The 27677-nt window shown below is 35.4% G+C and overlaps 1 protein-coding gene across 2 annotated transcripts in view; it reads right to left on the reverse strand.

Annotated features, from left to right (window-relative positions):
* Positions 1-27677, reverse strand: part of CDK17 (cyclin dependent kinase 17) — a 109614-nt gene that overhangs the window by 37664 nt on the left and 44273 nt on the right. The window contains exons 1-2 of one of the 2 annotated variants that reach the window (XM_042992951.1): positions 4423-4684; positions 1695-1841 (exon numbers count right to left, since the gene is read on the reverse strand). In XM_042992951.1, coding sequence (XP_042848885.1) covers positions 1695-1812 — 118 coding nt within the window. In that variant the 5' untranslated portion in view covers positions 1813-1841; positions 4423-4684. Of the gene's footprint in view, positions 1-1694; positions 1842-4422; positions 4685-27677 lie in introns of those variants that run through there. The other variant, XM_042992950.1, reaches the window with a different exon arrangement.

Raw genomic sequence — 27677 nt, forward strand, 5'->3', positions numbered from 1 at the left:
TTAAGCATGTTTTAGGACAATACTAAAATATTCCAGAAAATATGCAAATAATCTAAAATATTAATTAGCTCTCCAAGAAGGATGTCCATTTCTTTGATCCAAATTCTTCTTCTTTTTTTTTTTTTTTTTTTTATAGTTTATTGACTTTGAGAGAGAAAGCACCAGTGGGAGAAGGGCAAAGAAAGAGAGAGAGGATCCCAAGCAGACTCCACGCTGTCAGCGCAGAACCCGACACAGAGCTCAGTCTCACCCACTGTGGGATCATGACCTGAGCTGAAATCAAGAGTCAGATGCTCAACCAACTGAGCCACCCAGGTGCCTTCTTTTTTTTAAGGAGAGGTTTGTCTTATAGTCAAATACCCATTAAGAAGCTGACCCAGAACCTATCAAGATGTACAGTGTGCTTGCAAGACTATTTGATCATAAGAACAAATACTCAGGGCTTAATGAAAATACCAAAAATTCAAAGAGGGTCTGAGGGAAGTAAGGATTTTGCTCTTGGCAAGAAGAAAAAAAGTAAGACATTATAAAATTGTCTTTGAGTTTTGACCCAAATGCAAGATGTGTCCCCCTCCTACACAGAAGTTATATTCAAATTATGATTTAAAAATGTATTTTCTACTGAATTCATCTATGTCTTCTCTCTCATATTACAATCAGCCAGATAAACTTGAGTAAATAATGACCCTGATCAACTAAAGCCTGAGTAGGATCAATTAGTTACTCAGAGTCATATTAACTAGTAAGTAAGTGTTAGTGTATCCCAAATTCCAATCTATGACTTTTAACTTAAAGTCCGGAGCCCTTTCCCTTTATACTTTTCCCTCTCTCACAACAAGGACACTTGCATTCAGGGGGCAGAGGTATTCATGCGTTCACCCACTGCCACAAATCTGTAACAGAAGAATTTTAGGCACAGGAAAGAAAGGCTTGTCATAGAACGTGTGCATCATGATATACTGGCAGCCATTCCGGTAACCCCTTCCTGGATATTATTATGACATCCCTAGGGCTGTTTCACTTTGGAATATGTAACCTTGCTCTGTAAATTTCATCAGGATTTTACATTTTAATCTGTTCAATTTAACGAGCTCTTTTCATTTTATATCAACATATGTGAACTACTGCTTTACACTGTAAAAAGAACTACCAAATGTGAAATGTTACATGCCTATCAAGTGCTCTCAATACTATGAACAGATTCTGCAGTAAATATGAGTATAATTCACTCACGTGATGAACCTTGTCATCTAGTCAATATGCATATATAATGTTCTAAAACTATGATGAAGCCCCAAACAGGAATTTCACAAACTTACTATATACTTTTAAGCTGTATTAACTTAGGTTAACTTAAAAATAGTTATTTAACAACTAGGATAATATTATATAAGGTATTCTTATTTAAGAGCCAATGAAAAATGGAAAGATAAATGGGACAGAAGAATCCACAAGGGTTAGAGACCAGGAGGAGGTTTCAAGTAGTACTAGTGGAGTAAGTAACACTGCTCCAGTAAGTAAGCAAGAAAAAGTTATGTTGTCTTCCGTTTCCTAAGAACCAGAGAACAAGACAAAGAAATAAACAAAAGGAAGCTAACAGGAACTTATCAGAAAAGAAAGCTTACACTTTGCAAAGTAATTAAAAGGGGGAAGCATCTCTCCTTCCCTCTCCTCCCCAGCCCCCAAATATTTACCATTATCCTTGCTGCTATTTTCTTCAATAGTCATTTGTTCCGCCAATTCAGACAATGATTCATCAATAGTTTGGCTTCCTCTAAGAGTGAGGGATAGCCTTCTCTTGAATTTTTTCATCCTATCAACTGAATGTGACTTGAAAATTCCTGAAAGAACAGAAGAGAATGAACACAAAATTAAGGCTATAAAATATTTTAAACCTCAAGGAAAATGTCATTCAGAATTTACTGGCAATCTTCAAACTAGGAATATAATAAGGAATTTTCATGTCCACCAAACATCACAAAGTCCAACCCCTTATTTTATATTTATATATATATATATATATATATATATATATATATATATATATATATAAAATTTATTGCCAAATTGGTTTCCATACAATACCCAGTGCTCATCCCAAAAGGTGCCTCAATGCCTATCACCCACTTTCCCCTCTCCCCCAACCCCCATCAACCCTCAGTTTGTTCTCAGTATTTAAAAGTCTCTTACGGTTTGCCTCCTTCCCTCTCTGTAACTTTTTTTCCCCCTTCCCCTCCTCCCTGGTCTTCTGTTAAGTTTCCCAGGATCCACATATGAGTAAAAACATATGGTATCTGTCTTTCTCTGCCTGACTTATTTCACTTAGCATAATACTCTCCAGTTCCATCCATGTTGTTACAAATGGCCAGATTTCATTCTTTCTCATTGCCAAGTAGTATTCCATTGTATATACAAACCACATCTTCTTTATCCAACCCCTTCTTTAAAAGGATTCGTTCACTCTGGGGCACCTGGGTGGCTCAGTCAATTAGGCGTCTGACTCTTGACTGCTGCTCAGGTCATGATATCACCATTTGTGAGTTGAAGCCCTGCATTGGGCTCTGTGTTGGCAGCATGGGGCCTGCTTGGGATTCTCTCTGCCCCTCACCTGCTCTTGCGCGCTCTCTCTCTCTCAAAATAAATAAACATTAAAAAAAAAAAACAAATAAAAATAAAAAACAAAAAGATCTACTCATTCTGATTAATGCTATATTTATGCAGCACCATCAGAAGAGCAGGAATTCTACAAAACTAAATAAAGATAGAGGTTTTAAGCATAACAAATGAATTTAGGATGATTGGAAATTTTCCTAAAATGTGCTTTTTAAAAACCAATATAATAAAAATATCAATTCAGAGTCTGTGTCTCCCTATCTCCCCACCTGCCATGCTCTCGCTCTCTCTCAAAAATGAATAAATGTTTAAAAAAATTAAAAATAAATAAAATAAAAATATCAGAATGATTTTGATGCATAGGTACCATTATTATAAATATCAATCACCACATTGGAAACAGTCAGTGATATCTTTATATATAAATGGGGGATGCCAGGGGCGCCTGGGTGGCATAGTTGGTTAAGCATCTGACTTTTTTTTTTTTTTTTTTTTAACGTTTATTTATTTTTGAGAGAGAGAGAGAGACAGAGCATGAATGGGGGAGGGTCAGAGAGAGGGAGACACAGAATCCGAAACAGGCTCCAGGCCCTGAGCTGTCAGCCCAGAGCCCGACGCGGGGCTCGAACTCACGGACCGCGAGATCATGACCTGAGCCGAAGTCGGATGCTCAACCGACTGAGCCACCCAGGCGCCCCAAGCATCTGACTTTTGACCTCAGCTCAGGTCTTGATCTCAGGGTCATGAGTTCAAGCCCCACACTGGACTCCATACTGGGTGTGGAGCCTACATACATACATACATATGTACGTATGTATGTACATAATAGGTGGGGTAGAGGGGGTGGGGAGAGATAAAGAATGATATTGGAACCTCATTAAATGGCTCCAACAGGAATTTTTTTTAAGTTCTTATTTAACCAGTATCTTACATCTTTGCTGTTTCCAACCCCCCCCCCCGGCCTTGGTTAGCTGTCAGGAACCCCTTCCTGTTACCGTAACAATGCCAAGTTTTAGAAGGAAGTAATGAAAGCCAAATTAATAGTATAAAATGCATACCCCATACGTGACACTTTTATATTTCTTAATTCATTTAGTTTTCCTAACTCTAAAGACTAGACTACACTACTTATTTTCACTTATTTCAGGTTCAAAGAAGTTCTCTGACCAAAGCCAAACAAACAATAAATGACACAACTAAAATTTAAAACTAAGATTACCTTTTCCTTCACATTTTAACATCTCTGAAATTAGGATACATCCTATAATTAAAGGATGTCAAAATATTGACATAATTGACAGCCTCTTTTTTCTTAGTGGTACATACAGCAAAGGTATGATTCATAGCAGAGTCTCAGATAAAATCAAACAAGGTATTTACTGCCAAAACAAATCCCTCAATAATTTACCTGTAACTTCTTTTCTAATTTACTATTTCTTACTTGGGATGAACAATTTCACAAGATTACCAAACATATTATAACCATTAGCCCAACTAAAAGTAAGAGCTCCCCTATGCTAAAATACATATTTTACCATCCAGCGCTGGGTATCTATTTTGAATCTAAATATTTTTGCTTATTTTCTCATTCTAAGGTCTATTTACATAGCTGAGTACGCTGAACATGTGAATTCTCCATAAGATACTATATGAATAATTTTTGTTTGCTCAAAGGCTGAGGGGAGGCTTTCGAGTAGAAATTTGTGACAATATTATATTTTACCAACTACTTTTTACATACTTATTTTAAAAACCTATAACAAAAATATAAAAACCACACACATTAAAATAGCAAAAAATTGTACTTACACTTCAAAAGGGCTTTTTTTTTTATCCTTACGCTCTAAAACAATGGATATTTTTTTGGTGAGATACTGAAAAACCCATTCCTTAGCTTAGTTTGGTCATGACACCAAAAGGACAAATCCATGGTCCTGAATATTTTCTACTACGTTATCTTCCAGTTGACTAATCCTCTTTCAGCTGTGTCCAACTGGCAGTTAAAACCATCTATTGTGTTCTTAATTTTAGTTACTATACATATATCTTAAAGAGAGAGAATGTGAGCAGGGGAGAGGCAGGGAAAGAAAGGAAGAGAGTGTGGAGCCTGACTCAGGGCTCGATCTCATGACTTGGAGATCATGACCGGAGCTGAACTCGAGTCGGATGCTTCATGAACTGAGCCACTCAGTGCCCTAGTTACTATATTTTTCAGTTCTAGAATTTCTACTTAGTTCTTTTCTACAGATTCCAGTTCTCTGGTCAAATTCTCCACCTTGCCATCTATTTTCATGAATAGATTATAGTATTTTAAAGCTCCTGTATGTAACTTCAGAGTCTGCATAGCCTATGCATAACCTATTTCTATTGTTGATTTATCCCTATATCTATTGTTGATTTTCTATGTTGATGTGTGTGCCTAGTAATTCTTTATTTAATGTTACACATTGTATGTGAATGGTTGCATGAAAATATGTATGGATAAATATAGAGGCTCTAGATGATGTTACCTTCTTCCAGAAATGATTTAATTTTTTTCTAGAAACAGTCAGAGTAGGAGCAGATCACCTAAATCCAATCAAGGACTGAGCTGGCATGAGACAGGGTTTCAAACACTGTGAAGACTGGCCTACCTCTGATTTGTTCCCACTCTTATGGTGTGCCCCCTTTCAAAGGATTCCAGCTGCAAACCTAAGGCTAGAACAACAATAACAAAAAACTATTGAAAACTCCACTCAACTTCCTTGCTTTTTGCTCATTTCTTCTACAATGTTCAGCTTCTATCCTCTTATCCAAAGTAACCTGAGAGTTTGAAAATGCCTCAAAAGGGAAAGTAGCATGGAATATGTCTATCTCCCTTTTCTCCTGGACCTTGACTCAAGTTATGACTGATTTCAAGGCTCTACAATGCCTTGAAAGCAGTTTGTTCCCTACATGTCAAGTAGTTCTCAGAGGGAGACTTAGTACGTATACACACACACACACACACACACACGGAATATTACACAGCCGTAAAAAAGGATGAAATTTTTCCACTTTCAACAACAATGGATAAACCTAGAGGGTATTATGCTAAGTGAAACAAGTCATAAAGGAAAAGACAAATACTGTATAGCTTCACTTATATGTGGAATCTAAAAAAACAAATGAATAAACAAAAAGCAAAATCAGACCTATAAATACAGAGAACAAACTGATGGTTTCCAGAGGGGATGGGGTAGGGAGGAAGGGAAGTGCAAAATGGGTGAAGGAAAGTAGGAGATACAGGTTTTCTATCATGGAATGAATGAGTCACAGGAATAAAAGGTACAGCATAGGGAATACATATTGTAATAGTATTGTATGGTAACAGAAGGTAGCTACACTTGTGATGAGCACAGCATAACATACGGAGATGCTGAATCACTATGTTGTAGATGTGAAACGAATTTAACACTGTGTCTATTCAAATAAAAATTTTAATAAAAAATAAGTAAAATAGATAATATATGTATCTCACCAAGCAAGGTGAATTTATAGGAGGCAATCAGTAAACTGTAAGTGTTGATTCCAACTAAGAAACCTGTTACTGTAGGGTCCTAAATGCTAGATTCCTTACATCTCAGTGAGCCCTAACATATTTCTGCCTTGACAGTTAGTAATCCATGCCATTTGTCTTAAAACATTAGATATTTAAGGCAAATTGAGCTATGGCCTATCTCACCTACCCTTTTGTTTTTGTAAGAATTTATACTAGAGACACTCTCCTTTGTCAAAATCCAAATCACCTTGTGCAGTAAAAAGGAAAATCTAACAAGCTTGGGGGCTCAAACCTTGCACATCCCAAAGAAAGGACTTGCCTGTGAAGACTCCTGGGAAATAACTTCTGAGCCCTTGGAATATTCTGCCTGGTAAGTCTCTTTGTACACCTGAGGTCTTGGGCCAGGTAACTTATGTCAATGATGTAAATTATGGTAAATTCTGTTTTTGTATGCCTGAGGTCTGGGCCACAGTAGGACCTCAGAGGAGAGGAGGGATAAGGGAAGCTACAGACTGAGTAGTTAAGATAGTCATATGGGTACTTTCCTGCCTATGTAAATGATCCCTGATGAAAACCCCGGATATCAAGACTCAGGTAAGCTTTCCTGGTTGACAACACTTTGCATATGTTGTCATACAAAGTGGCTGGTAGAAGGAAGCATTATCCATGCAATTCCACCGGGAAAGGACAACTAAAATCTTACACCTGGCCTCCATCCTACACACACTTTTCCCTTTGCTGATTTTAATTTGTATCTTTTCACTGTAACAAATCATAATCACGAGTTTTTTCTCTCTGCTTTTCTCTGATTTGTTTCCTTTGAGCAAAACACCAAGCCTGCAGACAGTCTTAGGAACCTCCCTCCCCACCCCTGCCACCACACTCCTTCAAAAAACCTATATGTCCAAACAGAAACTCTTAAGGGCTGGTAGCTCACAACTACCAAGTTTTCAACTCCAAAATTATCAAACGTAGTGGCGTGGTCACCAATGTCTATCAAACTATATAGATATCACCACTTTCGAATCTTGCATATCATATTTGAAAGTCTGCTGACCACGGTACTTGCCTCCTATTTCAGATGACAAATAAGAATGAAACAAACTTCTGATGTTATTACAGAATTAATTCACATAATATGGTAACATCCCATTCTGACCACTTGAGAAGTGGTTAGTTCAAACTGCCTGGTACTGTAAATGTAAAATACAAACTAGATTTAAAAGCACGTATAACTAACTCATTATTATATGGATAACATAAAATAATTCTAGACATATTTGGTTATGTAAACTGTATTACTAAAATTAATTGTACTTTTAAAAAATATACATGCAAAATATTTTTAAATTAAGTATGGGATCCACATATTTCTATTGGCAAATGCTGATATAAAACATCTAATTGATCTTGGTGGTTTTAAGTGAGTACAACTTAAAAAAGGAATTGAGGCACCTGGGTGGCTCAGTTGGTTGAGCATCCAACTCTTGATTTCAGCCCAGGTCATGATCTCACTGCTGTGAAGTCAAGCCCCACACAGGGCTCCATGCTAGGTGTGGAACTTCATTGGGATTCTCTCTACCCCTCTCCCTCTTCTCCACTCATGCTCCCATGTACTTTCTCTCAATAAATAAATAAGTAATAAAAAAGGAAATCACATAAGCCTTAAACTTTTCTTCACGGAATGCATTTGACAATGTATCAAAAGACATTCTATGTATTTATAACTTTGAATAGTATTCATTGCCCTTATTTCCCATCAAGAAAATTCTCATCTATAAAATAACTTTAGGTATTTTCTATTCCATCAGGAATAAGACACACATTTCTAGTTCATATTAGCAAGAGAAAATACTTCACTTTATAAAGCTAAATCTTACTATAAAATTTTCAAAACCACATCTTCAAAAAGATCCTTTTTTTTATTATCCATAGTATAACCCTTTAATTACATCAACATGATCAGTAAACACAGAAGTTAAAGAATTCCATTGTCACAGCCTAGATCAGTATTAAAGAAAAAGTACTCCCAAATTAGATATATTCCTTGACATTTCTAATTACCATTAGGTAGAATTATACATATCAACATTTTCCCTCATTAGGTGATAACAAAAACACATATAATGCTACAATAAAAACAATTTTGAGAAGTAAAAATTGTTTACATTAGGTTTCAGGTTGATTATTTTCTACAGCATTGTAATAAAGCAGTGCTAAATTACTGATTTCTTCAAATCAAAACCCTCAAGAACTTGTCTACAATATTTTACCTGGTAAAACTTTTACTTGGGGTTGTTGGCATCTTTACACTATCATTTTCATGAATATTAAATGTGATTTATGGTAAAATGCCTAAATTTTTAGCTTTATATTTAATTCATGCCACTAAATAAGTTATTTTCACCTTAAAAGTAAATGCACTATAGGGGCACCTGGGTGGTTCAGTCGGTTAAGTATCTGACTTTAGCTCAAGTCATGAGCTCACAGTTTGTGGGTTCGAGTCCTACGTTAGGCTCTGTGTTGACAGCTCAGAGCCTGAAGCTTGCTTGGGATTCTGTGTCTCCCTCTCTCTCTGCCCCTTCCCCGCTGGCACGCTGTCTCTCTCTCACAAATAAATAAAACATTAAAAAAAAAAAAAAAAAAGCACTATAATTTAAAATAAACCAGGGGCGCCTGGGTGGCTCAGTCGGTTGAGCATCCGACTTCGGCTCAGGTCATGATCTCGCAGTCTGTGAGTTCGAGCCCCGCGTCGGGCTCTGTGCTGACAGCTCAGAGCCTGGAGCCTGTTTCAGATTCTGTGTCTCCCTCTCTCTCAGACCCTCCCCCGTTCATGCTCTGTCTGTCTCAAAAATAAATAAATGCTAAAAAAAAATTTTAAAAAAGAAAATAAAATAAACCCTAAACAAAAACTCTACAATTGTTTTAATATTTTAAAGACTTAACTACATAATAAACTATTGTAAATGCTCAAATTTCAGCATACATGCTAATCTTCAGAGGGCTCTTTCCTGACACTCTCTATTCCTTTATTCTTAGTTTTTTTTTCACTCACTGTACTTACCATGTATGTATGCACGCGCGCGTGCGCACACACACACACACACATATTCCATATATATGCACATATATCCCCATTCAAATATGTACATACATTTGTGTATGTATGCAAAATGTTTATGCTTTTGTAGCTCTCAAAAATATCTCGAGCTTTTTGTCATAGCTAGATAAAATTAAAAAGGTAAAAGGGCAATAAATGATATTCAGAATGACAGCATATAACTCTATACACACACACACTCTATACACACACACACACACACACACACACACACACACACACTGAAAAAGTTCAAAATCAGTGTCCAACTACAAGTACTTAAAAAAAAAACCTGAATTGTTTTGTGTTATCTTACTTTATCATCTGGGGCTAACCCTGATCTGGGACTGTCCACTGTTAATTTAATTGTGGAAATGTAACCATTTTATTTACTTACAAGAATACAGAAAACCACTCTGGAATGCCAACTGAGTTTTGTCCTAAGAATGGGTGATACATATGTGCACTTTTTTTTTTTTTTTTTTTTTTTTTTAAAGACAACAGCTGTAAAGCTGTGAACACTCCCAAACTAGATCCTCTACTATGGGTATTTACCTGCAAAAATGGTGTCATATTGTGGCCCCTTTGGCACTTCTGGTAAAAAAAACAAAAACAAAAACAAAAACAAAACAAACAAAAAAAAACCAAAAAAAAACCTCTTTGGACTGATTCAAACTTCTTTAACAGTGAAGAATTTATTAGAGTGGCAATTTTTGGCTTATGTCTTTGAGAGATCAAAACAATTTCTTGTTAATAACTACAGAAGGTTGAGGGAAAAGCTGCAGATTGCTTTTAAAATGCCTAAATGACTTTTCTTTAGGTAAAGAAGCAAAATTTACATGCAGAACAAATTCAGCATTTTAAAGTTTGGATTAAAATCCAATTTTACAAAGGCAGACCAACATTCTAAAATATCATGTAGAGTAATATGATTTCACAATAAAGACAGCTTCATGTATTTCTTTATATCATTTTCCGTAGTGACTGGCTTTAAATTAAACTTATTATAAATAAGGTAAACGCATTAGGTGGTTTGTAAGCAAATTTTCTACTGTTTATCCATCAATAATTAAATCATAATAAACATCCAATGCCAAACGTGTAAGCTAACCATACTTAATGAGGAATAACTAACATTTAAAAACATTAAATTTTTTCACTAGAAACAAATTTCTTATTTACATAAAATATGAAGTTACTATACAAAATACTGACAGAGCACTGAAATAAAAGTTCATACTTTATATTTTTCCCCCAAAACACTTAAATATCTTAATCCTTTATGTGTTAAAATCTGAAGACAATTCTTTTCCTTTGACAGTACAGTCAAGCACACAAACCAGAAAAAAGAAACCTAAGAACTTTCCTCTATCCATATAAACACATTAGAAAGACAATAAATACAAGAATACCGTGACCCACGAGATGAAAAATGTCATAGTAGGAAGCTATTGGGGTTCGTCCCTCCACCCAAAACAACCAGTACAGTGGGAAGAAAAAAAAAACCCAAAACAGAACCAACTATTTAAGGACTCTAGAACCTGACTGGACACTTAAAACAACCCTGAGTGTTTGCTAAAAGGGAGAGACTGCTAGGAGAACCACACCTGCAAACCCATCAACACTGCCCATTCCTCAGCCCTGTCCATCACTCCTAGAGCAGCTGGTTGGTGCCAGGGCAGACAATTGGGAATCTTGACATCAAAAAATTGGGGGCTGAACTTTTCGGTCAGTCAGGCAGATCAGAGACCGGCACAGTGCAGACACATGCCTTCCTTTAAGCCCTTTCAGGCTGCAGGGGCTCCTCACAACAGCATCTGTTGGAAGATTTAAAGAGACAGCAATACTTCTTTGTTGTTTGAGCCAGATATTAAAGAAAATCTTCATCAGGCCAATAGCTAACTGCGAAGATAACAGGAAAGAAACTTCAGTGATCACACACAACCAAGAATATATATTTGCAAAAATAGTTTGGGAAAGTCACAAATGGATGGGAATAGCCCGAACAATGAAAATCAAAGAAACACCTGTGGAGAGGGAGAATCTGGTTTCCAGAGTTACTACATTATAAATGTCCTGGCCTCAACAAAAAATTACAAAGCATACAAACGAACAAGAAAACATGGCCCATTCACAATTAAAAAAAATTAACAGAAACCATTCCTGAAGAAGTCCAGAATTTGGAACTTGTAGTCCAAGATATTAAATCAACTGTCCTAGATACGCTCAAAGGGCTAAAGGAAACCCAATAATAACAACAAAAAAAAAAAAAAAAAAGAAAAGAAAAAAAGGAAATAAGGAAAACAATATACGAGAAAAAGGAGAATATCAACAAAGAGACAAATTATAAAAAAGAACCAAAAGAAATTCCAGAACTGAAAAAAAGTACAATAACTGAAATGAAATATTCACTAGTAGGGTTCAACCGATTTAAATAGGCAGGAAATAAAAGGATCAGGAAACTTTAAGAAAGTCAAAATTATCAAGTCTGAGGAACAAAAAGAAAAAGAATGAAGAAAAACAAACAGAGCCTGAGGTACCTATGTACCCCCATAGGCATCACAGGAGTCATAGACAAAAATAATGATAACCGAAAAAATAATAGTTGAAACTTCAAAAATCTGAGGAAAACATGAATATACACATCCAAGAATCTCAACAAACTCCAAGAAGGATAAACTCAAAGAGATCCATGCCAAGATATTTTGTATTCAAAGTGTAAAACCCCAAAGACAAAGAAAGAATCTTGCAAGCAGCAAGGGAAAAAAGTAACTGGACCCACAGAAGTGATACTCAATACGTTAACAACTAATGTCTCATCAGCAACCACGAAGATCAGGCCGCACTGGAAATGATGTATTTAAAGTCTGAAAGAAAGAAAAATCTTATCTCGTAACAGTATCCTTCAAGAATGAAGGAGAAATTGAGACATTTCCAGATAAACAAAAGCTAAGGAGGTTCATTAGTAATAGACCTGCCATACAAAAAATGCTAAAGGAACAGTTTCAGCCTAAAATGAAAGGACACTAGACAGTAACTCAAAGTCATAAGAAGAAATAAAGAACATCAGTAAAAGTAAGTTCATATGTACTTACAAAAGACAGTATAACTGTACTTTTGATTTGTAGCTTCTCTTTTTTCTCCCTTTTCCTATGATTTAAAGGGCAAAGTACACACATAGAAAAATGATAAATCTATGTTAATGGGCACATAATGTATAAAGAGGCAATCTGTCACAAGAGCAATATAAAGGAGGAAAGAAAGGGATAAACAGATCAGTGTTTATATACTATTGAACTAACTACTATAAAAACTAGTTTCATGTATGTTTAAGATGTTAATTGTAGTTCCCAAGTAATGATTAAGAAGTTAATTAAAAAGTATTACAGAAAAGGAAAAAAGAAGGAGATCAGAAAAGTACACTACAAAACATCAACTGTGCAAAAACAGGGCAATAATGGAGGAATTGAAGAACAAAAAACAAGACACAGAAAATAAATCAAAACCGTAAATCCTTCCTTATTAGTAATTACTTTAAATGTAAATGGATTAAACTCTTCAACTGAAAGGCAGAGATTGACAGAATGGATTTTTTTAAATATGGTCCATCTGTATATTGTCTATAAGAGATGTATTTTAGATACAAAGACACAAAGAGATTGAAATTAAAAGGTCAGAGTAAGGTATTTCATGCAAACAGTAACTAAAAGAGCTGGAATTACTATATTTTTGTCAAGCAAAATAGACTAAAATAATTAAAATAGGTTACAGGAGATAAGGAAGGGCACTATATATTAATAAAAAATTAATATATAACAACTGTAAACATATACATACCTAAAAACAAAGCTTGAAAACATATTAAGTAAAAACTAACACAAATGAAAAAAAAAAAGATAGTTCTACAATCATAATAATTGGGAGATTTCAATATCCCATTTTCAACACTGGACAGAAGGGCCAGATATAAGATCAATAAAAGAAATAAAGGACCTGAACAACACTAGATACCTAATGTATTAGATCTAACTGACATATATAGAATGCTCCACCTAACAACAGGAGAGTACACATTCTTCTTAAGTGCCAATGGAACATTCTCCATGATACTTATTAGTAAGACCACAAAGGGCGTCTTAATAAATTTAAAAAGATGCAAATCATGCAAAGTATGTTTTCCAATCACAATAAAATGAAACTGGAAATCAGTAACAGGAAAAAAAATGAAAATTTTACATATATGTGAAAATTAAACAGCATAACTCTTAAACAACCAATGGGTCAAAGAAGAAATCACAAGAGATATTAGAAAATACCTTGAAACAAATGAAAACAAAACACAGCATATCAAAACTTATGGGATATAGGAAAAAGCAATGCTAGGAAGAAATTTACAGCTGTAAAACCTATAATAAAAGAAGATCTTAAATCAACAAACAGCAAATGAAACCCAAAGCTAGCAAAAAGAAATAATAAAGATTATACTGTAAACAGAGATCAGAAAAAACAATGGGAAGTCAACAAAACCAAAAGTTGGTTCTTTGAGGGGAAAAAAAAAAACCCTTCAACAAAATCAACTTTTAGCTAGATTGACTAAGAAAAAAAAGAACTTAAATTACTAAAATCAGAAATGAAAGTGATGACAACCCATCAACTACACAGAAATAAGAAGGATTATAAGAAATTACTATGAACAGCTGAACACCACACTGGATAACTTAATGAAATGGACAAATTCCTGGAAACGACCAAACTACCAAAACTGGCTCAAGAAGAAATAGACAATCTGAACAAACACATAAGCAGTTTGAATCAGTAATCAACACTTGTAACAAAGAAAAGCCCAGGAACAGATGGCTTGACTAACAAATTCTACCAAATATTTAAAGAAGAATTAATAAGAATCCTTCTTAAAATATTCCAAAAAGCTAAAGAGAAGTGATTACTTCCAAGTTCATTCTATGAGGCCAGTATTACCCTGATAGCAAGGCCAGACAAAGACACCACAAGAAAACTACAGGCTACTACCAATAAAATACTAAAATAGTAATACTAAAACTACTAACATTCTCCAATTCATTTGCAGAGTAGAAGTCCCTAACAAAATACTAAGAAACCAAATTCAGCAAAGTACTGAAAGGATCACACTTATGACTCAAATGAGATTTATCCCCAGAAGGCAAGGAGGTTCAATATGAGAAAATAATCAATGTAATAACACATTAACAGAATGAAAGACATGAACATCAATTAATGCAGAAAAAAAAAAAAAACATTTAACAAAATCCAATACCCTTTAATGATAAAATACTCAATGAAGTAGGGATAGAAGGGAAGTTCCTCAACATGATTAAAGTCATATATGAAAAAACCACAACTAACATTATATGCAAAGGTGAAAAACTGGAAACTGTTCCCCTAAGATCAGGAACAAGACAAAAATGCCCACTTTTACTACTCCTATTCAACATAATACTGGAAGTTCTGGCGTGAGCAATTGGGCAAGAAATAGAAATAAACGGCATCATACTTGAAAAGGGAGACATAAAACTATTTCTATTTACAGATGATAAGACCTTATATGTAGAAAACCCTAAAGAATCACATATAAAAACCTGTTGGAGCTACTAAATGAATTCAGCAAAGGTGAAGGATACAAAATAAACAAACATCAGTTGCCATTTCTGTATATCTGCAACAAATACATGAAAAGGACATTTACATAGCATAAAAAACAATGAAATACTTAGGAAAAACTTTAAATGAGGAAGCACAAGACTTGTACACTGAAAACTACAAAATGTTGCTTTAAGAAGACCTAAACAGAAGACTTAAATAAATGCAAAGGTATTCTGTATTCATGTATTAGAAAACTTAATATTAAGATGACAGTATTACCCAAAATGATCTATAGACTCAATGCAATCCCTATCAAACTCCCAATGGTATTTTTACAGAAATAGAAAAACCCATCCTAAAATTTATACGGAATTCCAAGGAACCTTGAATAGCCAAAACAATCTTGAAGTAAAAGAACAAAGTTGAAGGACTCACATTTCTTGATTTCAAAACTTACTACAAAATCACAATAATCAAAACATGGTATAGGCATAAGGACAGACACAAAGACCAATGAAACAGAACTGAGCCCAGAAATAAACTTTCATATCTATGATCAACTGATTTTCAGCAAGGTTGCCAAGATCATTCAGTAGGGAAAGCATAGTGCTTTTTAACAAATGATGCTGGGAAAACTGGATCTATTCACATGAAAAAGAATGAAGTTGGACTCTTATGCCAAAGAATTACCTCACTATGGATCAAAGGCTTAAATCTAAGAGCTAAAACTATAAAATTCTTAGAAGAAAGCATGGAGGTAATATTCATGACGTTAGATTTGGCAATCACTTCTTAAATATGAAACCAAAAGCACAGGGAACAAAAAAGAAAAGTAGACAAATTAGAAAGACTTCATTAGAATTTAAAAACTTTTGAGCATCTAGGGAGAGTATCAAGAGACTTAAATTACAACTGGCACAAAGGTAGAAAATGGGTGCAAATCATCTATCTGGTAAGGGCTTAATAGCCAAAATAAAGAACTCCTATAACTCAAGAACAAAATACAAATATGATTAAAATATGGGCAAAGGACTATAAAGACACTGCACCAGAGAAGATACACAAATGGTCAATAAGTACCATGAAAAGATGTTCAACATTATTCATAGAGAAATGCAAATAAAAATCACCATGAAATATCACTGCACATCTACTAGGATGGCTACTACAAAACAAATAAAAAGCAGAAAATAACAAATGTTGATCAAAAAGAAAAGAACAAATGTTTGTGAGGATGTGGACAAATAAAACCACTGGCGCACTGCTGGTGGGAACTTAAAATATGCAGCCACTGTGGAAAACTGTCTGGGGATTCCTCAAAAAGTTAAACAAAGAATAACCATATCACCCAGCAATTCCACTCCTGGGGATATACCAAAAAGAACTGAAAACAGCAATTTTCAACTGCTAGTATATTGCTAGTTTCAATACTAGTGTCAAGAGCAGCATTAATCCTAACAGACAAAAGGTACAAACAACATAAGTGGAATAAACAAAATGTGAAACATACGCACACAGAATACTATTCTGCAAAAAAAGGAAAGTTCTGATACATGTTACAACATGAATGAACCTTGAAAACATTATGCTAAATGAAGTAAGTCAGACACGAAAGGACAAATATTGTATGATTCTACTCATATGAAATATCTAGATTAGGTAAATTCTGCACAGATACAGAATAGAGGTTAGCAGGGGTAAGAAGGTGGGAGCAATGAGGAGTTATCACCTAAGGGGTACAGAATTTTTGTTTGGGATGAAAATGCTCTGAAAATAGACAATAGTGATGATTACACAACATTCTGAACGTATTTAATGTCACTTAATGGTACAATTTTATGTTCTATGTATTTTACCACAATAAAAGGTTTTTTTTCCTGTGTCAGCACACATTTACATCGGTTTTTCATCAAGCTTAAATATGGCCAATACCTTATTTTAGTAGAATTTTATTAAAAGAACTGGCTAAATAATTTCATTGTGAACAGTCAACCTATATCAATTATTTTGAACACAAGAGAGTAAATATTTGGATTACTGCTTATGGTTAGGATATAGAAACTTGCAAAAGACTTTCATTGCTCCCACCTCAACAACAAGAACAAGACAGAGAGTATAAAATCATCTCAGAGAGAGCTGAGATGCAAAGAAACATAAGTAAACTAAATTCCTACAGGAACAAGCCCTTTCCAGTAATGAAAGGAAGCTGGGGTCATGATGAAATGAAGAGTGAACCTGCTACGGAAGGAAAAAATTAGTCCAACATTTAACAAACTTTTAAGGGGAGCACAGTGGCTGGCACAACAGATTAAAATCATTAGCAGCCTCATTCCCAAAGCAAATCTGCACTTTCTCAAAAGGATGTTTTCCAAATACTGGAGCTGCGGAGTAGGGAGGCAGGGGTGCAAAATGCTGGCAACAGGGCAACAGAGCTAAGAGAAAAGCATCCCCAAAGGACAAGGGCCTTCACCAAGTGCAAAGCCACACCCACTACAGGATGGCATCAGGGTATCAGGCAAATGCTTTCTCCAGAAGAGAGGAAAGCCAGGGATGGAGCAAAGGAGAAAAGAAAATGTCTCAGCTGCTCAAAATCCCAGCAGTTGGGCTGTGAAACGGCAAGACATCTTACAGTTTTATGAACAGTTGGCTGGGCTGTAAAGCATGAAGATTTCTTGAGTCTCACAAGTGCTCAGACCCTAAGACATAATGAAGGGCAAGTCTTTGATTCTGCACTCAAAACATCCGATACCACTGGTGAACTAAATAAAACTAAAGCTGTAACAGAGTCCAGACTCACATTAGGCTGTTTTCCTATTACTATTGTATTTCAGCTTTTCTCCTTCAACTATGTCACAGAGGTCTATTTATGTAAATGAATGCTATGCATCATCCTTTTAAATGTACCATGAGGCAGAAATGTTTTACACTACCTTTTTCATTACAGACTATTAAGACATGTATCTAAGGATAAGATTTAAGAAAATTAATATATTTTACTGCTTCATCAAAAACCTTGTTAAGTGAAATTGTTTCCTTCCTTGCAAATGCACATAGGGAAAGAATGCCACTGCTACAATTTGAAATAAGGAGCTAGTAGTTTTATAGACCACTGCATATGTAGCATCAGAGCAAATGTCAACAGTTTTAAAAAGTCAAATAATGTTTTAGTATTATAAAAATTAAGTTTTGACTTCGCAGGCTCCCTGAAAGTGTTTCAGGATCATGGATCACACTGAGATCTGCTAGGCAACTTCCCAAACTTCATTCCAATGAACTTATCTTAGCAAACTGAATATTAGTAATTCAATAAGGCTAATGGTCAGCTATTAACAATAGAAATCACATCATTGAAATTACCAATTGCTGAGCTCAGGAAGAAGAGCAAATTTGGAGGGGGGGGGCAATGAATTCAAGACTGAACTTACTGGAGCAAACTTAAATGAGTCCACAACTCAGAAAAAAAGTCACTTTACAGATCTGAGAGTGACATTTATTTTTTTTAATGTTTGTTTATTTATTTATTTATTTTTTTGAGAGAGAGAGAGTGTGTGTGTGTGTGTAATTGGGGGAGGGGCAGAGAGGGAGACACAGAATCCAAAGCAGGCTCCAGACTCTGAGCTGTCAGCACAGAGCCCAACGCAGGGCTCAAACTCATGGGCTGTGAGATCATGACCTGAGCCACCCAGGTGCCCCCTAAGAGTGACATTTATAAAACTGATTAAAGCCAGGAAGAATTGTGTGATAAGAGGGAAGGTCAGAAATGTGACGAATGCCTACAACTATTAAGTGGATAAAGGGAAGTCATCAAAACACCTCCAAAAAGAATGAATCAGACACAAATTGTGATAAATGAAAGAATGTCAGTGACCATAGGAGCCAATCCATTTTATGGCTAGGGAAACAGAGCTTGAAGAGGCTCAAAAAAATGATTTGGCAAAGCATCTGAAAGTGAGAGCATCAGGTCTTAAAATGCCACTTTAGGGATCCCAACTGAGTTTTCTTTCCAGAGTACCAAATTTCCAGAGAGTTAGGAAGCAATTCTTTCCCATTCTAGCTAGAGAATTAAAGCCTAGCATGAGGGACAGATATGAAGGAGTAAATAACACATGTATTTTCCACTCCCTCTAAACCCTGCTCCTCTTACTAGTCTATCATGTGTTCTGGTTTTCTTCATATCCCACAAAGCAATGCATCACCCAACCCGTAGGCCCTTCCTTCAAAATAGATCCAGAGTCTGACCATGCCTTACCACCTAAACTGCTAAAATTTTAACTCAACCTCAATCATTTCTTTGCCTAGAATATTCAGAGCATCCTGAATGCTCTTCCTGCTCCCACCCCACCACCTTCCTGCCCCATTGACCACCAGTAGCAACCAGAGCATACATACTAAGTCATACATACTAACATCATCTCTCTTCTTAAAAATCCTCCAACAAAAGGCACTTTACTCAACAGTTAACGCCAAAATCCTTAAATGGCTTACCAGGTCCTAAATGACCTGTCTGCCATTCCCCTTTTTTATCCTTCTCTGCTCCCACCTACTCCATTCTAGCAGCACAGCATAGTCTCTTTGCTGATCCTGCCTTTGTACTTGCTCTTCCTTGGCCTGGAATGCACTTCTCCCAGATAGTCTCACTTCTTTCTGGGTTCTACTCAGACATCGCTTCCCTGGTCACCCTATATAAAAGTGACAACTCTATACCCAGGTTACACTCTATCCCCCTTCCTTGTTTTAATTTCCACCATAGTCTTCCTGCTTGACATTCTAAATACTGGTTTACTGCTGATTCCCTCCACTAGAATTTAATCCCCTTGAGAGCAGGGACTTAATGTTTTTTTCACTGGTTGTATTTAGTACAAAACCCAGCATTTAGTACAAAACCTAACACTCAATAGGCACCAAACCTGCCTAATGAATGAATGAAGTAAATAACAGAGATTAGTAATCTTTTATAACCTGAAGTATTTCTATTTAAAGTCAATTTATTAACTGGCAAAGTTTTAGATCACTGTCCCATTCTGATGGCTCTGCTTAGGCTTTTCCTTTTATGTTAAGAAGTTTCATTCGTTCATTCAATAAACACTCACACAGAGGCCCTATCATGTCCTAGGCAATATGTGGCATGAAGGCAGAAAGATAAATAAAACATGAACTCTGCCCACAAGAAACTTAGTCTTGGGGAGGTAGTATATCATTTCCAGAACAATAAAGTTACAGTACTCCAGTGACAGTAATGCAGGTTAATACACTAAATGTTGTTAAAACTATTACAAAAGTCAAATAATTCATTCAACAAAGAAAATACTCAAACTGTACTTTTCATGAAAACTGCTTCACCAATTTGATAACTTATGTAAAACAATCTGATTGGCTGAAAAGATCAAGACCTTTAGTTCACTATATTGGAACATGAAGTGAAATCCCTACTCATCTTGATTCATTATCTCTTGGATTCAGTAACATCTTAGACAAAACCGAAACCAGTCACCAAGAAATCTCTAACAGGCTTATTAATGTTGCATCTCAATACATTCATTGGTATAAATAATCCCCAAATCCTCTGGCTTTCCACCAGAAGTATTTTATTTTCTTTAACATGTATTTCTGCTTATATTGTTGGAAAATACATTAAAATTTAAAATATGATTAAAATCTGATTTTTAAAAATCACTCAAAATGTAAATACTTTCATCACAAATAACAATAAATTGATTTGCAGATGATAAATCCCCACAGAAAGGGCATTTGTTTGAAACAGCTGTTTGGTTTCAGTGAATTCAGAAAGTCATCTATTAGAAATGTCATATGATGCTTTTGATAATAATGGGCTTACTCACAGCAGAACCAAGAGAGCAATTGTAATCATTTGAGGTAGTGTGTGATTTTGATACACAAATGGTTATACACAAAAAGGAAAAGGCCCACTGAAAAAGCAGAAAAGATTTGAAAACAAAAAGGTATCTGAAAAATGTAAGACTTCATTACTTTTTATCTATTCCTTTGTAAATGGGTCAAATTATTATTCACTCTAGCTAAATTAATTTTACCATATTTTCTATGATTTAAAAATGCTTTAAATTATATTGTAAAACTAGGAGTTCACTGAAAATATAAATTTTAATTTTAATTTTTTAAATTTTAAGTAGGCTCCATGCCCAGTGTGGGGCCTGAACTCACTACCCAGAGATCAAGAGTCATAGGCTCTACTGACTGAGCCAACCAGGCACCCCTACAAACTGTTTTTAAAACACTTGCTCTGCCAATTATCTCCTACCCTTGAAAATCATCTTTGATGGCTGGTGAAATATTACTACTCTAAAAAAATCGAAACTCTTCCACTATAATTCAAAAACAAAGAAGGCAATTCAAATTACTATTGTCTATCTCAATTAAGTGATAAGAGCTCCTAATCATGGGTTTGCATGTAACTATTTCTCAAAGTAGATCCACAATAGGTTGAAGTAGACTATTGATTATTCTGGGCTTCAAATTACATTACTTAATCCCTTGAAAACTAACACTTTTAAGCAATAAAGGAAGCACTGGGAGTTTACAGCTTTGTGTAGTACCTGACCTATCCTCTCTAGAGTAATCCAGCTTATTTTATTTGGTGAAGAGTCAACTACTGATAATATTAGAACAATAGTTTCAAAGTTCTTCTTGAGGAAGGTAAAGCAGTTTAAATAAAATGTTTCCCCAAGCATTAGAGAAAAAACAATACCCCTAAAAGCTTTATTTTTAAAATCGGAAAATAATGGCACATACGCTAATGGAAACAAAACTGATCTAGGCACTTTGCAGTTGCAAGATCAGACAAAGTAACTACATCTATACTCTTGATTCATATTTGGCCACAAACTCAAAGGTCATTCTTTACAATTTCCATTCCCTCAAATGCATATCCAATTGGATCAAGTCAGACTGTGCTATTTTCATACCTCTCACAGTTCTCCATCCCACCACCCTCTACCTCCACTGCTAAGCCTTAGTTTAAACCATGACAATTGATTATCTAAAACATTACAACAAGCCTCATAAATAGTTTCCCTGGTTCTTTCAAAAGATTAATAACATTGGTAAACCTCTGGCAATCCTGGTCAAGAAAAAAAAAATGAACAGTATTATAATAGTGGAAATTAATATATAATTTATATTAACAAATTAATTATGATTAATATATAATATACAATATATTATTATAATTAATAGTGGAAATTAATTAGGTACCATTTTGTAAAGTTAAATATTACATGCCCTATGATCCTATAATTCTTATTCTGGGCACATATCCAAGAGAAACTTTAATACATGTTTACCCAGAAATATGAACAGAAATGCTCACAGCAACATGTCTGTAACAGCGTAACACTGGGAACAACCCAAATGTCTGTAATAAGGAAAATGGATAAATCCTGATAAATTTGCAGAATGTAAGACTATATACAGTGGTAAAAATGAATGAACAACAATTACATGCGACAAGAATATTAATAACACTGTATCAAATCAAAAAAACAAATTCAGAAGACTACCTTTTAGCATACTTGTTTTATAAACAAAAACCAAAAAAAAAAAAAATACATTGTTTAGGTAAATGTGTTTATAATAAAATCTTTATGAAACATAAAAGACTGAAATACAAATTTCAGAATGATAGCCAGCATTTAGGGAGAGGCAAGAACACACAGAAGATGTAAACAATTGGTAATGTTTGAGAAGTTGGATTCACAGATACTACTTTACTGATGTATAAATACACTCTAGATAAAATCATGCACAGACCAGTGAGAATAATGTGTCATGAGCCGCAAATTGTGATTAACACAATTCTGTGCAAATTGGTGGGAAAATGTAAATTAAGTTTAGGGGAAAAAACTAAGAATGAAAGGAAAGGCATAATTAAAGACTGAGTGGTTTAAAAATCTTATAAGAGAATAAGTGAAAATGTTTTAATAATAAAAAGGACACAGGATTAGAGTCAAAAGGGCTGACTTTTCTTCCCCAGTCCTGCCAATAAGTAGCTGTGTAATCTCAGGCTACTCACTTACTTAACAGATGAGCTTCCAAAATGGACTATGCTCAGAAAGGATTTCTTTCTTTCTTTCTTTTCTGAAACAAATGGCCTATATTTAATGTTATCAGGTATGAAATCTGGTCACTTCTGGAACAGGTACCATTCCATTCTGAACTTCCCTTCTTTTCCGAACCTACCAATATTGTCTAATACCTGTCACTACACTATTGTGCTCACGAATAAAATTAAGACACATAACTGATCATTCCAACAGACACTCTTCATAACTTTACTGATTATTACAATCACTTAAGCTGAAATTCAAAAGATATATATACTCTGGGAGAATAGTTTTTATCTGACATATGTTTGATCAATAAATGTTCCTACAAAAAATCATATTAAGACCAATCATAGAAGTTTAACCAAGTTATGCTACAATAACAGACACCAACAAATCTTGATGTCTCAAAATAACTAAGATTTTATTCCTTCATGCTAAATGCTCATTGAGAGGTGACTTAAAGGACCTAGGCTAAAGTAGCAGCTACCATAGGAAGGAGACAGTGTGGCAAAGTATATACTTTTTTTTTTTTAAGTTTATTTATTTATTTCAAGAGAGACAGAAACAGTGTAAGCAGGGGGCAGGCAGAGAGAGAGAATCCTAAGGAGGCCTGCACAGAGAGCACAAAGCCCAATGCTGGGCTCAAACTCAAAACCGTGAGGTCATGACCTGAGCCAAAACCAAGAGTGGATGCTCAACTGACTGAACCACCCAGGCCCCCCAAGTACATACTCAATATTTAAAGTTTCCATCTAGGAGTATCACACACTTGTTCTACTCACACTTCATGGCTAAATCAAGTCACATGGCCATGCCCACCTTTAATTTGGCAGGAATACTTACCATATACCCCAAGAGGAGAGTAAGAATACTTATGAACAAGTTTCACAATTTCACAAATTGGAAACATCAAATGAAATGTTAACATACTATGATGTACTAAAAAATCAAGATTACAAAGAAATAATTGATATACTTGGTTTTGAAGATTTACCCACACATACATGTCATCAAATTGGGGTTCCTGGGTGGCTCAGTCATTAAACATCTGACTTTGGCTCAGGTCATGATCTCACAGCTCATGAGTTTGAGTCCCACATCGGGTGAGCTTGAGCCACGCTTTGGGTGAGCTCAAGCCTCACTTTGGGTAAAACACAAGCTCCAGGTGAGCCCTGCTATTCTCTCGCTCTCTCTCTCTCTCTCTCTCTCTGCCCCTTGCTCACTTGTGCCCTCTCTCCAAAAAAAAAAAAAAAAAAAAAAAAAAAAAGGACAACCTAGAGAAAATGGATAAATTCCTAAAAACATATAAATGGCCAAAACTGAAACAAAACTGAAACTGAAACAGCCAAAACGGAAGAAACACAAAATCTGAGCACACCAATTCCCAGCAAAGAAATTGAATCCGTAATCAAAAAACTCCCAACAAACAAAAGTCCAGGACCAGATGGCTTCACAGTAAAATCCTACCAAACATTTAAAGAAGAGTTAATGCCTATTCTTCTCAAACTGTTCCAAAAACAGAAAAGGAAGGAAAAGTTCTAAATTAATTCCATGAGACCAGCATTACCTTCATACCAAAACCAGATAAAGACAACACTACAAAAGAAAACTACAGGCCAATATCCCTGATGAACACAGATGCAAAACTCCTCAACAAAATATTAGCAAACCAGATCCAACAATACATTATAAAAGTCATTCACCATGATCAAGTGGGATTTATTCCTGGGTTGTAGAGGTGGTTCAATCTTCACAAATCAATCAACGTGATACATCACATCAGTAAGAGAAAGGAGAGGTGCCTGGCTGACTCGGGTGGTGGAGCGTGCTACTTTTGATCTCAGAGTTGTAAGTTCAAGCCCCATGTTGGGTGTACAGATTACTAAAAATCAAATCTCCAAAAAATATATAAATAAAAGAAAGGCTAACAACCATATGATCATTTCAAAAGATGCAGAAAAGGCATTTGACAAAGTACAACATCCATTCATGATAAAAACCATCAACAAAGTGGTTTTAGAGGGAACATACCTCAACATTATAAAGGCCATATATGAAAAACACACAGCTAATATCATCCATCTTACATGAAGAAAAAAATGACAATAACAACAACAACAGAGCTGTTCCTCTACAGTCAGAAATAAGACAGGGATGCCCACTCTCACCACTTTCATTCAACCCAGTACTGGAAGTCCTAGCCATAGCAATCAGACAACAAAAAGAAATAAAAGGCATCCAAATTGGTAAAGAAGTAAAACTTTCACTCTTTGCAGATGACATGATACCATATACAGAAAACCCTAAGGACTCCACTGAAAAATGGCGAGAACTGATGAACAAATTCAGTAAAGCTGAAGGATACAAAACCAATATACAGACACCTATTGCATTTCTATACATTAATAATGAAGCAGCAGAAAGAGAAATTAAGAAAACAGTCCCATTTACTATTTATGAAAAATACTAAGATACGTAGGAATAAACCTAACCAAAAAGGTGAAAGGTCTGTCCTATAAAACACTGAGGAAAGAAACTGAAGACAACACAAAGAAATGACAAAATATTCCATGCTCATGGACTAGAAGAACAAATATTGTTAAGATGTCTGCACTATGCAAAGCACTCTACAGAGTTAATGCAACCCCTACCAAAATACCAACAGCATTTTTCACAGAACTAGGACAAACAATCCTAAAATTTGTATGGACCCACAAAAGATCCTGAATAGCCAAAGCAAAGCAAAGCAAAGCAAAACCGAAGGTATCACAATTCTAGACTTCAAGCCATATTACAAAGCTACAGGAATCAAAACAATATGGTACTGAAACAAAAAACAGATCAATAAAACATAATAGAAAACTCAGAAATGAACCTAGAATTATATGGTCAAGTAATCTTCGGCAAAGCAGGAAAGAATATGCAAAGAGGAAAAGTATCTTCAAATGGTGCTGAGAAAACTGGGCAGCTATATGCAAAAGAGTCAAACTGGACCACCTGTTTGCACCATACACAAAAGTAAATTCAAATTGGAGTAAAGACCAAATATGAGACTTGAAACATAAAAATCCTACAAGAGAGCTCAGGCAATAATTTTTCTGACGTTGGTCATAGCAATGTCTCCTAACAAAATATAAAAGACAACCTACTGAATGGGAGAAGATACCTACAAATAACCTATCCGACAAAGGGTTAGTATCCAAAATATAGAAAGAACTGATACGGCTCATCTAAAACACCAATAATCCAATTAAAAATAGCAGAAGACATGAACAGGTATTTCTTCAGGAAGACATACAGATGGCCAAAAGACATATGAAAAGATGCTCAGCATCACTCATCATTAGGGCAATGAACACCAAACCATAATGAGATATCACCTCAAACCTATCAGAATGGCTAAAATAAAAAACACAAGAAACAAGTGTTGGTGAGGATGTGGAGAAAAATGAACCCTTGTGCACTGTTGGTGGGAATGCAAAGTGGTGCAGCCACTGTGGAAGACAGTGTGAAGTTTCCTCAAAAAATTAAAAATGGAACCGCCCTATGATACAGTAATTGTGCTACTGGGTATCTGCCCAAAGAATATAAAAACAGTAATTCAAAGGGATATATGCATCCCCATGTTTTCTGGAGCATTATTTACAATAGCCAAACTATGGAAGCAGCCCAAGTGTCCATCAATATATGAAAGGATAAAGAAGTGGTATATATATACAATATGCAATGAAATATTATTCAGTCATAAAAAAAAGAATGATATGCAACAACAGAGATGGTGCTAGAGAGTATAATGCTAAGCGAAATAATCCAATCAGGGAAAGTCAGATACCATGTGATTTCACTCATATGTGGAATTTAAGAAACAAAGGGGGAAAAACAGACAGACAAACCAAAGGGAGACACTTAACTGCAGAGAACAAACAGATGGTTGCCAGAAGTGAGACAGATGAGGGGACTGGTGAAATAGGTGAAGGGGATTAGGAGTGCACTTGTCTTGATGAGCACTGAGTAACGTATGAAACTGTTGGATAACTACTGTACACCTTAAATGAATATTGCACTGTATGTTAACTACACTGGAATAAAAAAAAAAAAAGATTTAATAACATAAAAACTCAAAAAGCAAATAAAGAAAAGGCCAAAAGACCAAATCTCCAGCACAATTCTGAAAGAAGAAGCAAAACAATCTATAGCTCTCAACAACACAAGTGTAAAGAAATTTCAGGGAAATATTTACTTTTTTCCCTAAAATCTCAGTATTGTAGACTAAGAGATTCAAATTATCCAGTTAGTTGATCAATGGATCCTCTACTACAAATAAGAAACAAGAATAGAAAGATTTCCCCAAATCTCTCATTTTGGAAAACAGATTTAAATTATTTGAATTAAACCGAGGGGGAGGTAGCCCGCAATAAAGGGTATAACAATAGGAATGACCTGCATACCAATAAGGTATACCATGATGGAGGTAAGGGTCTGGAACTGGGATAGATGTAGGCCAGGGTTACACCACTAACTACTGGAGAGAAGATATGCTGCAATCAAAATAACGAGAAGACTCGGAAACCCTCTGGGTGTCCCTGTACCAAGCATTAATAATACACTAATAATTAAAGTACACTGAAGTACAGGGTTCACTCCATGAGTACAATGACGGTAGAAAGGGAAGCTTAAAGGCTTAATTAAATGTGAGACATGACAGGTAGAGGCCTGATAACCTGAGAAGTGTGATGAATGGATC

This window comes from Panthera tigris, chromosome B4 (genome assembly GCF_018350195.1).
Source record: "Panthera tigris isolate Pti1 chromosome B4, P.tigris_Pti1_mat1.1, whole genome shotgun sequence".
Lineage (NCBI taxonomy): Eukaryota > Metazoa > Chordata > Mammalia > Carnivora > Felidae > Panthera > Panthera tigris.